Source organism: Citrus clementina, unplaced genomic scaffold, assembly GCF_000493195.1.
Source record: "Citrus clementina cultivar Clemenules unplaced genomic scaffold, Citrus_clementina_v1.0 scaffold_8, whole genome shotgun sequence".
Taxonomy (NCBI): Eukaryota; Viridiplantae; Streptophyta; class Magnoliopsida; order Sapindales; family Rutaceae; genus Citrus; species Citrus x clementina.
In genome coordinates this window covers 20,191,885-20,208,181 of record NW_006262022.1, presented here as the reverse complement: position 1 = coordinate 20,208,181, position 16,297 = coordinate 20,191,885, and the positions used below count along the sequence as shown (strand labels likewise).

The 16,297-nt window shown below is 33.4% G+C and overlaps 2 protein-coding genes across 3 annotated transcripts; one reads left to right on the top strand and one right to left on the bottom strand.

The window, feature by feature from the left end:
- Positions 1–7,415: 7,415 nt before the first annotated feature.
- Positions 7,416–8,847, bottom strand: LOC18033677 (probable DNA double-strand break repair Rad50 ATPase). The gene is made up of 4 exons (XM_006424248.2): positions 8,425–8,847; positions 8,216–8,326; positions 7,681–7,761; positions 7,416–7,575 (listed from the first exon to the last, which is right to left on the bottom strand). Exons 1-4 carry the CDS (start codon positions 8,665–8,667, stop codon positions 7,501–7,503), a joined length of 510 nt encoding a protein of 169 aa, XP_006424311.1. The 5' UTR covers positions 8,668–8,847; the 3' UTR covers positions 7,416–7,500.
- Positions 8,848–12,138: 3,291 nt separating this feature from the next.
- On the top strand, positions 12,139–16,094 carry LOC112095799. Of its 2 annotated transcripts, none has more exons than XM_024178114.1 (3): positions 12,139–14,184; positions 14,887–15,194; positions 15,631–16,094. In XM_024178114.1, the coding sequence occupies exons 1-3, from the start codon at positions 12,179–12,181 to the stop codon at positions 15,969–15,971; spliced, it is 2,655 nt and encodes an 884-aa protein (XP_024033882.1). In that variant the 5' UTR covers positions 12,139–12,178; the 3' UTR covers positions 15,972–16,094. The 2 variants fall into 2 exon arrangements, with proteins under 2 accessions (XP_024033882.1, XP_024033887.1); XM_024178119.1 differs by lacking the exon at positions 15,631–16,094 and adding an exon at positions 15,458–15,515.
- The last annotated feature ends 203 nt before the right edge of the window (positions 16,095–16,297 follow it).

Below are 16,297 nucleotides of genomic sequence, written 5' to 3'. Positions count from 1 at the left end.
TGTGCTACATTTGACCCACATCTAGAGCAGCTAGATGTGAAAACTGTACTTTTTCATTGAGAACTTGAATAAGAAATTTATATGCTCCAATCAGAAGGTTTTGCCAAAAAAGGAAAGGAGAATTTGGTTTGCAGGTTGAACAAATCTCTATATGGTCTCAAATAGGCGCCAATGTGTTGGTATAAGAGATTTGATTCCTTCATCATGAGTCTTGGATACAACAGACTCAATTTAGACCATTGAGCACATTACAAGAGGTTTAAGGATAATGATTTCATTATTTTGTTTTTGTAAGTGGATGACATGTTGGTAGCAGGCCCCAATAAAGATCGAGTCCAAGAATTAAAGGCACAGTTGGCTAGGAAGTTTGAAATAAAGGACTTGGGACCAACAAACAAGATTCTAGGGATGCAAATTCACCGAGACAGAAATAATAGAAAGATTTGGCTTTCTCAGAAGAACTACTTGAAGAAAATCTTACGACGCTTGAACATGCACGATTGTAAGTCAATTTCTACCCCACTTCTTATTAATTTCAAATTATCCTCAAGTATGTGTCCTAGCAATGAAACAGAGAGGAAGAAGATGTCTCGAGTACTGTATGCATCAATCAGCAGTGGGAAGTTTGATGTTCGTTATGATATGTACTAGATCGGACATTGCACAAGTAGTGGGAGCAGTCAGTCGATACATGGTGATTCCTAGTGGAGAGCATTGGATAGATGTAAAGAGGATTCTGAGATATATCAGAGGAACTTTAGATGTTGCATTATGTTATGGAGGATCAGAATTTATTGTCAGGGGTTATGTGGATTCAGATTTTGCAGAAGATCTTAATAAAATGAAATCCACTACTGACTATATGTTTACACTTGCAGGAGAGTTGTAAGCTGGGTTTCAAAATGGCAGACCGTTGTGGCCTTATCTACAACAGAAGCAGAGTACATGGCAACTACACAAGCTTGCAAGGAAGCTATTTGGATACAAAGGTTATTGGAGGAGCTTGGGCACAAACAACAGAAAATTCATGTGTTTTGTGACAGTCAAATGTCTTGCATATTGCAAAGAATCTAGCTTTTCATTCCAGGACAAAGCATATAAGGGTACAATATTACTTTGTTCGTGAAGTAGTGGAAGACGGAAATATGGATTTGTCGAAAATCCATACTAAGGAGAACTTAGCAGACGTTTTGACCAAGCCAATCAATACTGACAAGTTTGTTTGGAGTAGATCATCTTGTGGCCTAACAGAAACATAGGCAACATGATTATGGCAAAGTAGAAATGATGGTGTGGAGATTGATTGATTCTCAATCTAATATCCAAGTGGGAGAATGTTAAAGTCATGGTTAGCACCACCTTTTTAGATGAGCGGTGCCAAACCATTAACATTTTTCAAAATGACCACCCAAATTGAAGTCCAAGTAGGTGCCGCCCAAGGAAAGAAAAAAAAAAAGGGAAACTTTGACAAATAAGAATAAAGAATGAAGAAAATGCTGCAAATGGTGGTTGGCACGCCAAAATGGAAGAAATAAAATATTAAAATAATAGTTAATTTTGGCTATATAAAGGAAGCTTCCCATTTTGGTTTCTACATCTAATTTTGTGAGAAAGAAATGAGAGAGCTTGAGCCATTTTTTTTAAGAACTCAAAATTATAAAGTTCTTGTGAGTAATTAGTGAGTGAAAGAATTGGGTGTATTGGGATATTGGGTTGTGAGAAAAATATTTCAATACTTGTATACTCCACATCACTAGTAAAATATTTTTCTTCTGTCTTCGCCCGTGGACATAGGCTAAAAGCCGAACCACGTAATTTTCTGTTGTCCTCTTTTGTACATATTCTTTATTTTTTTTTAATTTCATTTTAGTTGTGCCCCTACTTCACCCACTAATTTCCTAACATCTTCTCTGTAGACGGGGAAGAGTGCGTGGAATCTTGGAGGAGTCTCTGGCGAAGAACTTGGCGAAATGGCCTGACATCTACTGCAAGAATCCATTGATTCCCTTAGTTATCTAAGCTATAGGAGCATCTAAAGTTTTGTTTCAAGTTATGTAAGCCTGCATGGGGTTTTCTTCTTTTTAAAAGCAAGAGTTAATACAATCAACAACCAGCATTTTGAGTTCCCATAAGTCAAACTGTAGAAGTGCAGTTGCGACAGCTTTGGGTAATGGTTCTGCAGTTCTGCTTCTAAACTCTGTTTCCATTTCGTCTACTCCGCTGATACCCTTTCGTCCGATATTTCTCTCCTGTCGTGCCGTGTTTCCTTTTTCTTCTTTAAAGCTTTGCCTTTTGAAAAAGAAGCCAACTTTCAATTTACCTCAATTGGTGAAAAAAGAGATGTACGTGTCATATTACACCAGCTGTCTCTCTTGTTAATTTGTTAACGCAAGTGTTTGGAGATCAATCATCAAACTCACCACCCACTAGCAGACACAATTAGTTCATTAATTAAAAAATAATAATTAAATATTAGTTCCAAGTTCTTCATTTGTGGGAATAATTGCAGTTCCAATTCTAAATTAATTGAACTTCCGTAAATTAATTATTTACCTAGAGGCTAGCTTGAGCATATGTTTCATCAACCACTTTGTAAAGGATGTTTATTTTATTTTTGCCATCAAGGGATTTGAAGTTCCAATTCTAAACTTCTGCAAATTAATTAATTAGTCTAAGAAAATTTCAAATAAATTTTTAGGTCAATAAAAAATATGACACATGATAACACGTTGACATAGAATAACTTTATGTAGATCAATTTATATTAAGTTAGGAGAAAGAAAAATCAATCCTTGCCTTTTGGGGTGCGACAGGTTGGTTGTAACTTCATTACATAGATGATATGTCATACCGTTAGTTATATAGGATTTGTGTGATTTGCAAGTTATATTTGCCATATCCTATGATTTTTACCCTGAGTAAAATTTATATGGTACGTCGTTTGTAAAGTTATTATATATATGACATTTCATACAATTTTATATGACACCGTTTAAGGCAGTAGATAATTTATCCTATGTCATCTTAGGAGATGGTTTTGTGGTGAGACTGTGTTACGAAGAGAAGGGGATTTTGGTCTTCGCAAAGAAACACTTTGAACAATAATACTCATAAATTTGACAATCTACTGCTTTCTCCCACCAACATGCACTTGCACTACTAGTGTCTGTTTCAAGTTTATGAGCAAAAGTAATATTTTACCATCTAAACACGACTGATTAAAGCTATTTCTCATTCGGCAAGAAACTTGACTCGTGCATCACTCAAGCATCAACAAATTATGAACCAACGCTTTCTTTTTAGAACTCGTGCGAGAAGAAAAAGAAAATTGCAAACTAGCTAAAAGTGCTTCTTGTCTGCTTTAATTTTTAGGCTCTCTGAAAGTAATAAGCACTTTGTGCAAATAGAGATAGATCAAAATCAGATCAAAATCCTAGAAGATGGATTAATTTGATCATAGCATCACAAAAACATTACGGAACACTCACAAACAAACAATAAGATGCCAAAGAAAATTGATAAAGTGTAACTCTATCAAATAATCAGTAATAGATATATATAGCTCAAGAAGTAGTCATCTACAAGAAACTATAAAAAAAATAAGAAATAAAGAAAAATTCATAAATGGTATAAAACTAAATCTATAATAGCATAAATGTTAAGACCATAACGAATGCTAAGATCCCAAGCGAGGGGCTTGAAGAATAAGAGGAGAATAAGAGGAAGAGTGAGAAGAATAGCTGGGATCTAATTGAATGATAAAACTGCATCACCCTTGTGAAAGATTCTGCCTAGTAACCTCGCCCAAACCTTGGTAGCCACAGGCCAAGTCATCCTGATTCTTTATATGGTAGTACATATTAAACGCATACGAAGCATTCCCATTAGCATCCAAGTTATTACAAGAAGAGCTGCATCCAATTGCTGTGCAATCTGACCAGGTGCAAGCATAATTTATGTTATCGACAACTTTGCTCATATCCTTGGCACCCGGAATAAGCACACACCATTGGCTTGGCATATACTTCACACCACTTACACCTATAAGCATTTTGTTTTCACCCTGACTGAAGATCCATCGCGCATTTTGTTCTCAACCAAGTGTCCTGAGAATAAGAACAACTATTGCAACTGTGATATCAATCAAGCATGTTCCTTGTAAAGTAAACTAGAAGTACAACCATAATACAGCATTTCTATCTTATAATAATAAGCACTTTCAAAGACAAGCCTGGAATCTTGTTCCTTTCACCACTGACAAGAAAGGTTTTCTTAAACAATAAAAAGTTCCAAGTCCATTCTTCAACAATCGTTTCTTATGATAACACTGTGAAACAAGAATCGGATACTTCATTCAACCTTAGAGTAAGGAGTATCTAGTTAACAACATTCCTTTTACTTATGTGTAACATTTCACAACACATAGAAAATTTCCTGGTTACTGTTTAACACACAAAACAGAATAACAACCTTTCCCGTTCGCATTCAGTTTTCCCTTAAAAAAGCATAGATAAACCCTTGGTTGAGGTCTAGCAAATCAGTCAGAGATGACAAGTCACAATATGAAAAGGACATAAGCAAAATAACCAGACGGCTGAGTAAAGAAACTCCTCATGTATTTCACTCTTTTACATCACTCCAACAGCCAGCAAATCGGCTTGGCGAGAAGAGTTAAACCTTCAACAATCCATCAAAAATACCCCTAAATTTAATGAAAAAATAAATCTCAAACAAAGGTACTCAGTTATTTTTATTTAATATAGATTTTGCAAAATTTTAATAATTATTTTTATTAAAAATTATAATTTTACAAATTTTTAATAAAAATGACTGAATTTATTTATTAAAAATTATAAATTTGTAAAATTTTATTAAAACAACTGAATTTATTTATTAAAAAATAAATCCCAAAATTTTAATAATTTAGGGGGTTTTATTAAATCCCAAAATTTTGTAATTATTTTTATAATTATAATTTTTATTTAGATAAAAATGACTGACTTTATTTATTAAAAATTATAATTTTGCAAAATGTTATTAAAATAACTGAATTTATTTATTAAAAAATAAATCCCAAAATTTTAATAATTTAGGGGATTTTTATTAAATTCCAAAATTTTGTAATTATTTTTATAATTATAATTTTTATTTAGATTTTTATTAAAAATAAAATTTCTAATTTTGAGATTTATTTTTTTATTAAATTTAGAGGTATTTTTATAATTATAATTTTCTTATTTTTCAAAGTTTTTGTAAAATAAAATGATCTTTTAATTTATTTAGGGGTAAAATTATCATTTCATTTAAATTATTTAACGGTATTAGTTAAAAAGTGTCTAGTTGATACAAAATTTAAAAAAAAATAGTATAAGAAATATTTTAAAATTTTTTAATAATTGGATGAATATAAGGTAAAAAAGAGATGGTACAGTGATAATTTCTAAAAACAAGAAACACAGGATAGAAAGGGCATCAGTACAGCATGGAGATAGAGTGTAGAAGCAGCGCTACAGCACCATTATCAAAGTTGTCGCAGCAGGAGGTTTGACTCCTGGGGACTCGAAATGATGGTAGTTAGTTGGATTGAGTCCTGTTTTTATAAAGAAGAAAATCTCGGCTTTCATAACTTGTTTAAATAAGGCTTTAGATGCTTCAATGGCTTCTAGACCGGAGAATCCTCCGAGTTCTACAATTAGAGACAACAGACTGGTATTCGATATATTTAAACAAGTTATAAACCTTATCCATTTTTCTTTATTTAGGGAAAATCGCTATTTCGATCAGTTTCACCAAATGATCGTGTACTTGGCTTAAGTTCATGGAAATTTTAGTGACCACTCCTATAATTTCAATTATTCTCACAATTTCACTTGAATATCATATTTCATTTAATTACACAAAATTTATAGGAATGTTTTCATAATTTTATTAAGTAGTAATTTCAAGCCAAACAGGAAACAATTTCAATATCTAATTAATTTAAAAACTCAATGTGAAACTCAAAATTACTAAAATAATACTTAAATTATATCCTTAATGTTATAAGATAATTCGATTATCATGTAATCAAACTAATTTCAAAATTTATTTTGAAAGCATGCGATCAGATATAGTCTCTACTGTGAGATTGCTTTATTGTAATGTATGATCATAGAAGAGTACCAAAAGATATATAATTCTCCATGGTAAAATATAAATAACAGCCTTCAATTTCTCATGATATATTTTGTTGTCTTATTAGCTTGTAAAACCATATGCAAATGCTGAAAATTGAACTATTATATGAAATATCACATGATATATCTCATTTGACCTTAGATTAATGGTGAAAAGAGAGATGTCATGTGGGCTACACCAGCTTTCTCTCTTGTTAATTTATTGTGTCAAGATCTCGGATCTATCATGAGAAATTGAAGACTATTATTTATATTTTACCATGGAGAATTATATATCTTCTGGTACTCTTCTATGACCATACATTACAATAAAGCAATCTCGTATCTATCATGTGGGCTACACCAACTTTCTCTCTTGTTAATTTATTACGTCAAGATCTTGTATCTATTAGTTAACTTTTCTTGGAACAATCTCCCAACCAAACCTATTATTATTGATTTGTTCCTGTGGGAAGGCACACCTTAATGATTATGATGAGGTATTTAGCATAAATCTTTTGGTTCATTGCACCCCGCACAGTCTCCAGACCATCAGTCATTCCTAGTTCCATGGATAGGCACAGGCACATTACAAGGGGTTATAAGGTAGGACTGCACTGGAGGCAATGTTGACCTTTGAATCCCTTTAAAAAGTTTGAGCTACGTTGGACAGTGTTCATAAAAATATAAGGATTGATTGGATAAATGCCCAAATTTTAGGGAACAAAAGAAAATTATTTCCCAACGCAATGTTAATAAACAAGTACCACTCAAGCTAGCAAATTGAAAAATGAAAATAATGTGACACGATGTTGTGTCAAATTATTAATGAATCTTTATGAGGCTCGATCTACAACTACAAGATGCCCAATTCAATTTTGAGTTGTCATAAGTTGGCCACGTCTTTAGCCTTATCTTTCACCTCTAATGTGTTTGGATTATCTTTCTTCTTTAACGAAAATAGAAACTATTGCAATCGGGCTTCTAGTTCAACAACCTACATTGACAGACATATGTATTTATGTGCGGTGGATTTCATTGACACACGCAAATTCAATTAATGTTATGCTTCCGTTTTCTCTTTTTGTGATGATAATAAGGAAAATGAAATACATTTCATCAATTAAGCAAGTACTGAACTTTCATAATCTGAATATTGAACAAACCTGGTGACGATGACATACTAATTTATGAGTATTTTGTTTGATCCTAAATCAACAAACTCTGCATATATCAAAATTAAAGACCAACAAAAGTACATAAAGAAAGAAGATCACAACATGTACCAAAACATACAACAAAATTCTAATTACATCACACAAGTAAATCATCATATTAGCACAATTTACTGTAGGAGTTCGACATTTTTGCTGAGTTCCTCCAGCTTCTTCATCCTCATTTTCTCACTTTCACTCACCAGCTGTTCATTCAAAGAGCAAAAAAGGCGGAAAAAAAAAATCGTAAAAGGACTTTTTATCAGAAATAAGAAACTGTAGTGTTGATATAAGATTAAGTGACTAATTACCTCCATTAATTTGCTGACCCATTGAGCCTTTTCCTTATTTTTGTCATTAAAAGCTTCAAGAGCTTCTTTGTATTCCCTCTCCTATATACAATGATAAGAGAAAATAAAAATAAAAATTGGGTCAACAGCTAATTAAAGAATAAAAAAATAACCACACTAATACATTTACATAAACACTCTCAAGTGCGGACATCTATACATTGTAAAATTTGAATTTTAGCTATTAAATAATTAAATATACTATATATGGACAATGTTTTGCTTGGTTAAATAATAAATATTGAAGAAGAGACAAGTTATGATAGTAAAATTATACAAGGAAACTGTGAATTTTCTGATTTTAAGAGGCCTTTAATGAGATAGACAACATAAAACTCCACCCATAAACATAAACAAAAACAAATTAACAGCATATTCTAACTTTTTTATGGTATACTTGAATCTTGAATCACAATTAATGGAATTGTTCAATTAATAATAATTGTCGTGATGCAAACAATGTTATATAAAGAAAAATAAGCTGTAAAATTTTCACCTTTCTTTGGCAGGTGAGACCCAGTGGCTTTAACTCTTTATTAAGTGTATCGATCTTCTTTCTTACAACTGAAACATCCTTTCTCAATGGATCAGCCAAAGTTTCAAGCTCCTGATGAAAATCAAAATATTTTCTTAATTATATTTCAAGAAACAAAGAAACATATACATGAATAATAGATCGACGAAGAAACAAATCAATCAAATTACTTCTCTAATCTCAGACAGGCGCCTGGTAGCTTCTTCGACGCGGCCAAGCTGAGCAAAAACTTTGTCTCTAACTTCAACCTTCTTCTTCTCAATCTCCTCTTCCTTAGCCCTAAACAAAGCCAATGCTGATCTTGACATGTCTTCTTCTTTTTCATCCTTAGTTGGACTCCCATTGCAGCTAACAAGCCCCGGGTTCTTCACTTTTTGCACTTGTAATTGTTGCTGTGTAGCCATTGCTGCCATAGCTAGCTCAATGCTTCAAACAAAATTAAAGAAGCCCTTTGATTAATTCTCTTTTGTGTTTATAGATTATCAATCTAGCTAGCTTTCTTTCTTTAGTTTGCAACTTTTTCTTTTAGAACTAGAATGATGGCTCTCTTTCTCCAATATGGTAGGTGGAATTTATAAAAACCAAAACTGGCTTTAAAGGTATGAAAACAAACTTCCTTACGGTTTACAACCCAACAAATGCTAATTATAATTAAAATAAAGCGAATTGTTGAAACTACTAAAGTGCCCTTGTCGCTTTATCATCATGAAAGTTAGGAGATGATTTCTCCTTTACTGAATGAATTAGACTTATTGCCAGGAATCCTAATGATCTTTTTTTTTTTTTGGGCCAACTTTTACTTTAATTGACACCATTATACTTTTTTGTATTGAAATTTAAGTTTAGCTCTGCTTAGTTAGCAGTACATAGAATTTAATTATTACTAATTCTTCTATGTAGGATCTCCTTTACTTTTTAGTATAGTTTATTGATCTTTTGGTGAGGTTGATATTTTCTTAAGTTGGTACATTGACAAATTCTTCTAACTACTGCACTATGCAACTCACTTTAGTTGGGTATTATTTCCTTGTGATACAAAATTAATGGCATATGGTATAAAATATAACATAACTTTATACATCACTCAATAAATAAACTTTAGTGTACTTGTAAAGAATTGTGTGTTTGCATATATTTATATAATTTCCTTTATAGTGGGTTGCAGTACAATTTGATTTCAGTTATTGGTAGCAGAGTCCTGAATAGTATTGGTAACTTTTCTTTTTCTATTAAGAGAGTGGTGCTTGGGGCAGAAGTTTTGTTTATGTGGAGTGGATGATGGTAAGGGCTCACCTACACTACACATGACATGAATTAATGGGAGCCTTAGTGGGCAAGATAGAGTTGGAGACTCGGTGGCTCTATTACATTTATAATATCATTACTCTTCCAGCTTGGCCTTGTAACAAAGAATCTTCACTTTTAATCTTTCGAGTTGTTTTATCCTCTCTTTTTTTCCAATATCTTGTTTTAGTAGTCAATTATTGCTTCTATTCTGTGATAACCCACTCGTTTGTTTGTTTGGTCATAAAATACCCTATCTGCAATTGTTTTTTTTTTCTCATATTATTGGGTTTCTATATTTTATTGTTTGGATTTTTTTCCCTTTTCTGAATTCTGAATATTTGTCCAAGGTATAATTTTATCTTATATTTGACTATTTGTTTCATGAATTGGAAACATGATCTTTGTTTTGATGTTCCCATACAAAGTACTATATATACTTCTGATATTTAAATCCTATAATTATATTTGAGATATAATAATAAGAAACTTTTATGATTAATCCAATCCTTTTGTTTCTCAATTCAATTGCTTGTGGACCATATGACAGATTTGTCACTAGCTAGCCCCCACATTGATTCTGTATTCACAAAATCTTTTAAAAGCTACCCAAACTTGCAATTCTCATAGTGACATGCAGTTCTTTAAATAAAACTCAACAGAGTATGATCAGAATACAAATTGCAATAAGCTTTTAAATATGAATGGGCAAAAGGGTTGCCAGTTATATAGATGCATGTAGAAGAAAATTTTGAATGTTAGCTTTTGTTTGGCTGGGGTATCATGGAATCTGGACAGTTCAAGCCAGCAAGCTCTTCATGTGTGTTTCAATTGCACTAAGTATCTAGAAAGATTAATTATGATTAATTCTTTGTAGTAGAATAAATTTTATAACGAGTAAGACTCGTTACGTCTTCCTCGAGTTCCATAATCAACTTTATTTTATTTTAATAAATCTTTGTATAATTAAGTTTTGTAAAGTATAAATAAAAAATAGAAACCATCCTGCTGATGATGCTGTTCTAAGGTGGAATGCGGTCAAGCCAGCAGCCTAAATTTGCGTTAAAATTGGGCCCCTTTTATTTCTTTTTCTCTCCCTGATAAGCTATAGGAGCAGATTCCATTTTACTTTCTGTCTATGCCCTGAACAATTACATATATATATATATATATATATATATATATATATATATATATATATATAGATGTATGTTTCCCACATTTGGCCTTCCCAAAAAACACATCATGACACTAATTACTTGGCAAGTGAATTATTAAAGTTACTCGAAGTCTTAACAACTTTATTAAGTATGAGCTAGCAGTTTTATATCATCATCTGTATTCTATAATAAGAGAAATTTTAAAATATATCAGAGGTATTATGTCAGTTATCTCATAATAATACTCATGAAAGTAACTTTCAAAACCCTATCTCATAAAACCATATTACCATCTCTTACTTTATCCTTAATTAAAACTAAAAAGATGGCCAATAGCGACCACCTACTTTTAATTTTTTTTTTTATCAACACTATAATGAGGGATCTTTAATCTACATTGCACTCATTTTAACAGTTGCAACACACTTGCATAGACACAGTTACTTCTTGCTTCTTCTCTACTCTCAGAATGATATAATTTTACTATTTAACTAAATTGGATAAACTCATTTCACACATTTTAAAATACAGATTTTATATTTTAAATTGCAGCATTATATTTAGACAATAACGTGCAAAATCTTTACAAGAGAAAAAGTTAGATAATAACGTACAAATCTTCACAAGAGAAGAAGTCTCTACATATAAAGTGAGTTTATGATGCAAATAAGATTGATGAAGATACATAACAAGGATATTATTTTGATTTTAGCTCCAAAAGAATAATTATACGATTTAATGATTGGTTCATAGTTTTTTTAAAGAAGGCAAATTTGACTCGTTTAGAGATTTAATTTACTTCTTAATTAATGTAATTGCTAATTAATAAGAGAATCGATAATGTGATATCATGGAATATTATATTCCATTTTTTATTTTATTTTTAATCTGGTCATTATTTCAAAATTAATTATTTCTTCTGGAAAATAAAATTTTCAATTTTACTTTTCAAGCACATAATTTATACGTAATTATCCTTTAAATTCGGATGACATTTCCCTTTCAAAAATAATTTTAAAAACGACTAACGAACCATTTTGTCCTACCTTCGCGCTTACCGGGTAACGGACACATCGTCACAAGGACAAGTTACTCGTATAAAATTACTCGGATGAAAATTCTCTGTCTCAGATCAAAAAATCCAATGACGTGTCGATATGTTATTTATAATAAAAACAAAAACTATGCATTCACCCACATACGAGATGCCACGTTTCAAGGAATTCGAGGCTCGGCTGCATTTAACTATACACAATCTCTAAACATACTAAAGCGTGCAGAAGAAGCGAAGCCCAAGCCCTAAAGGCTAAAACCCTACAAGAACAAAAGAAAGCCGTTTCCATTTTCTTGCACAAACAATCAAACATTCAAAACTCCGAGATATAAATTTTAATTTCCTTAAGCACTTTTTTTTTTTTAATTTTTTTGAACTGCTTTTTAAATTTTTTATAACAGAGAAAACACTCTCACAAGCGTGGTTATGAGAGAGCAAAGGCCGAGAAATCGGGACCGAGAAACTGAAGAAAATCGGACACAACGATATTTCCGTCCGGTTCGGAATGAACCGGAACGACATAGACCAGCTAATACGACCCGGTATTATGACGACGGTAAATTTCGGTACGTGGGGAAACTGTCACGGTTGAATGAGACGTGGGCGAGAAAAGAGTCAGCTTCCATGAAGTTCGAGTGGGCCAATCTCTTGCCCGATAGACCCGATATATCGGATTTCGGTTTTACTCCCGATAAAGACCGTTGTAGAATCAATAGGGAAAATTACAATGTGGGTTTTGGCAGAAACCCATATTCAATGTGCCCCGCTGGGCCTAATGGCGCTGTGGCATCAGCAAAAGGATTATATAAACAAGAAGAAGAAGAGAAGTTTGCTTTCGAATCAAAGGCTTGTGTTACAACTGAGCCTCTGGTCAGTTTAAAGAATGATCATAATGTGATGTACAATGATGGGTACTCAGTTTCGAAATCCTCTGCAATGATGAACTGTAACTCTAGGCGGGCTTATTATCATGGTGAGTATGATATTGTTAGTACCAATGTTGCTAGTAATCAAGATAATTATAGGCTTCAAAAGAAGTTTAGAGCTAGCATTGTAGATTCTATTGTGGAGAAACTTGAAGGGAGTTATAGTTCTCGCAAGGGATTGGACCATGGCGATGGTTTAGATGATCAGTATGATAGTTTTTGTAGAAATAATGCTAGTGATCAAGATTGTTATATGCCTCGAAATAGTTTTAAAGCTAGCATTTCAGATCCGATTGTGGAGAAAATTGAAGGTAGTTATAGTTCACACAAGGTATTGGACCATTATGGTGGTTTAGATAATCAGAAACTTGATGTTGGTAATGAATTGCGTGTAATGGAGCAATATAGGGAATGTTCTGATTCTAGGAGTTCGTATGTTAGCAGAGGGTCACAAGCAATGGAGCAAGATGGAGAATGCTCAGGGTCTAGAGGCTTGCATGTTGAATGTGGATCAGAAGTGAATTTGGATTGTGGAGGTTTGCAAGTGGAAAAAGATCACGGTTTTGGAAGAGATGGTTTCCTAAGGTTGGAAATGTCAAGTCATGATAATGTCGTGCATGAGAATGTAGATAGATCAAAGCAGATGTTGATAGAAGAGGTTTCAAGCATTGAGGAGTCATCGAGAAATTTGCTTGAAAGAGGACGTATTGTGGATTTGTCAATGATTACTCATAATTCAGGACATCAAAACATTTTGTACGAGAATGAAGATAGATTTCAACCAATGTTGGTAGCCACTGAGGAGCCATCAAAAAGTATATTTCAAAAAGGACGTGTTGTAGATTTGTCAATGATTACTCAAAGGGCAAAACAAAATATATCATTCGGTTGGATTTCCTCTGATAAGGTTCATAATTCCAGAAATGTAGATGAACAATGGACTTCTGAAGATGCTGGAAAATTGGGGGATACAAAAAGTTTGGGATTCAGGAAAACAGTTGATGAGACTGCAAGTCAAGACCCGTTGCCATCTCCGTTCTTGCCAGGATATATGCTAGAGCATTTAAGTGAAGAACCTGTAAGATCTTCTAAAATTGATATTAAGAAGCGTCTAGGGCCTCGTCCAAACATAAAAGAGAGATTAGGTCCTGTCCGAAGTGTAAAGAAGCGTTTGGGGCATTCAAGTTTGTCAACCAAACCTTCTTGTCAAATGACTGAGAAGCTTTTGAGAACTGCTCAGAACAGTCATATGTTGATGCCTCAGATTAAAGGTCAAAAAGAAAACAAGCTCCGTAGAAGTTATTTGGATGATTTGCATGGAAGTGATTCATTTGAAGTTAAGATGAAAAGTTACAAGGACTCACTTGCACACTCAGATGAGCAGTTTGAACAACTTGTCCATAATGCATTTATGAAGTTTGTTAAAGAATTGAATGAGAACCAAGCTCAAAAAAGGAAATTCACAGAGCTAGGAACAAGTACTTTAAAATGCAGCGTTTGTGGCAGGTCTGTGATATACTTTTATGCTTCAAAGAGGGGTAGCTAAATCTATCCCCATTTTTCAATTCCAACTTAGTTTTTTCACTTTCTTCTGCAATCAATACATAGATTATGCTGTAGCTTGATGGGCAATTTACTTTTGGTTGGAATTTTAATCAGTCAAGACGAAGCTATGATCATAGGGTAAAATGCAACTAAAACCCTACCATGCATATTTTAGAAGAGATAGAGAATGAGAAGCATATGGAAGTGGAAAAGAGAATACCTGGGTTCATCTTGTAATTTAGGAGTGAAGCATAGTATTTGTCACCTGTCAGTGTTCATCAGTTTATTATTGTATCTGTTCCTGCTTAACACTATTAGGAATAAATCCATCGACTATAAGAATGCTTTCTTCTGCCAAGTCTTGGCACTGGTCTTCCATTTGTCTGCTCACACTCTAGAAACCTTTCTACGTATGTTTTGATTTTTTTCTCATTAAATATAGGATTAGAAAGACTCCTCAGTAACTGATATGCCAGATAAATCTCTGTAGAGATCGGTAGTGATTATTGGTTCAGAGATATGTTTCTAGTTTCTAAATAACTAATGGAATATGGAGCAGATCATTGTCCATTCTCATTGCAAATTAGTTGAATTGATGCTACTGCAGCTTTCCCTGATTTGGTGTAATTGTTTAATAATTGGTTCTTTTACATATTGAATCAGCTTCTCAGAAGAGTTTGTGGACACATTGAGTTTGGCAAACCATGCCTTCATGACTAAGACAGCAGACCTGAGAGCAGAGCACTTGGGTTTTCACAGAGCACTTTGTGTTCTAATGGGATGGAATTATGCAGCAAACCCCAAAGGTGGATGGAATCAACAGATATTGCCTGATTCTGAAGCCTGGGCTCTGAAGCAGGATCTCATTATATGGCCACCAGTCGTTTTCATCCATAACAGTTCCACAGGGAATCCTAATCCACATAAGCGAAAGATTGTAAGCATTGAAGAGCTCATGTCTATCATCAGAGGTAAGTTATCCTTTACACTAGTGATCATTCCCTCTGTGTTCTGATAATTTATGAAGCACTCTGATTCTGTTTCATCATCTAAACATGTTTTCTAATCAAAATTTTAGTCTTCAATGAGTATTCTCTTGCTGAATTAAATGATTTCACCTGTTTTTGACATTTCTGGCATCAAGAAATTTTGAAACTCTTTTTAACTTTTTAGAACTTGGAAGGACAAGTATCCAGGGTTCCTTTCTAAAGGGAGTGGACTTCTCGTTTGGCAGGTTTCTCAAAAATCTGTTGTTTCAGAATGACTTGATGCACTTATATCTGACCTGACAAAGCTCCTTCTTTGATTCCTTTTGTTGTCGTCTACAAGATGTTCTTGCAATACACAATCTGCTTTCTATGTCCTTCGTTCTTTTTTTCCATTTAACCGGTCCAATTCTCATTTTAGGTATGGGATTTGGTCAAACAATCACCAAGGTGTGCCGTGGGAAAGCTACAAATCAAAGTATAATGGTGGTGAACTTCCATGGAACATTTTCTGGGTTACAAGAAGCAGAGAATCTCCACAAGCTTTATGCTGAGAACAAGCAGGGGAGAGCTGAGATCCAGAAAATCACTTCCCAAAGCAACTATAGTATTTACAAATCATGGCAAGCAGATAAGTTTCAAAGTGTTCTGTATGGCTACTTAGGGATTGCAGAGGACCTGGATAAACTTGATTTTGAGGCCAAGGGTCGATGTTTTGTAAAGAGCAAGAAGGAGATTCACGCCATTGCAAATGCCGTTTAGATAGTGACTGTTGAGAGTAGCACCTCTTCATACTAGGAATATTAATAAAATGGCCCAAAAGCTAGATTTCCCAGATTTTTCAGTCCAAATCCCAGAGGCCGAACTTCACATTTTGTAAACGCCTCTTTTGTGAGCGAATGAAATGGTAGACTTGCTCATCTTTTGGAATGTTAGCAAATACTTCTAAATGTTTATTCTAATTTTTGTTATCATAATTGGACAAACGAGCATTTCCCTCCTTGCAAATAAGAATTACATGACACCCTGGAGAAGCCTAAATGACAATCAAAGTACTTGATTTTGTAGATGGCTTGCAAAATGATTCC

Bases quoted from the DNA above. Each gene is read 5' to 3' on its own strand.
- LOC18033677 (XM_006424248.2), bottom strand. From the start codon at position 8,667: ATGGCAGCAATGGCTACACAGCAACAATTACAAGTGCAAAAAGTGAAG. The intron at 8,327-8,424 runs GTAATTTGATTG...GATTTTCATCAG, and splicing joins GCCTGTCTGAGATTAGAGAA to GAGCTTGAAACTTTGGCTGA. The intron at 7,576-7,680 runs GTAATTAGTCAC...TTGAATGAACAG, and splicing joins GGGTCAGCAAATTAATGGAG to CTGGTGAGTGAAAGTGAGAA.
- LOC112095799 (XM_024178114.1), top strand. From the start codon at position 12,179: ATGAGAGAGCAAAGGCCGAGAAATCGGGACCGAGAAACTGAAGAAAAT. The intron at 14,185-14,886 runs GTCTGTGATATA...ATATTGAATCAG, and splicing joins AAATGCAGCGTTTGTGGCAG to CTTCTCAGAAGAGTTTGTGG. The intron at 15,195-15,630 runs GTAAGTTATCCT...TTCTCATTTTAG, and splicing joins GCTCATGTCTATCATCAGAG to GTATGGGATTTGGTCAAACA.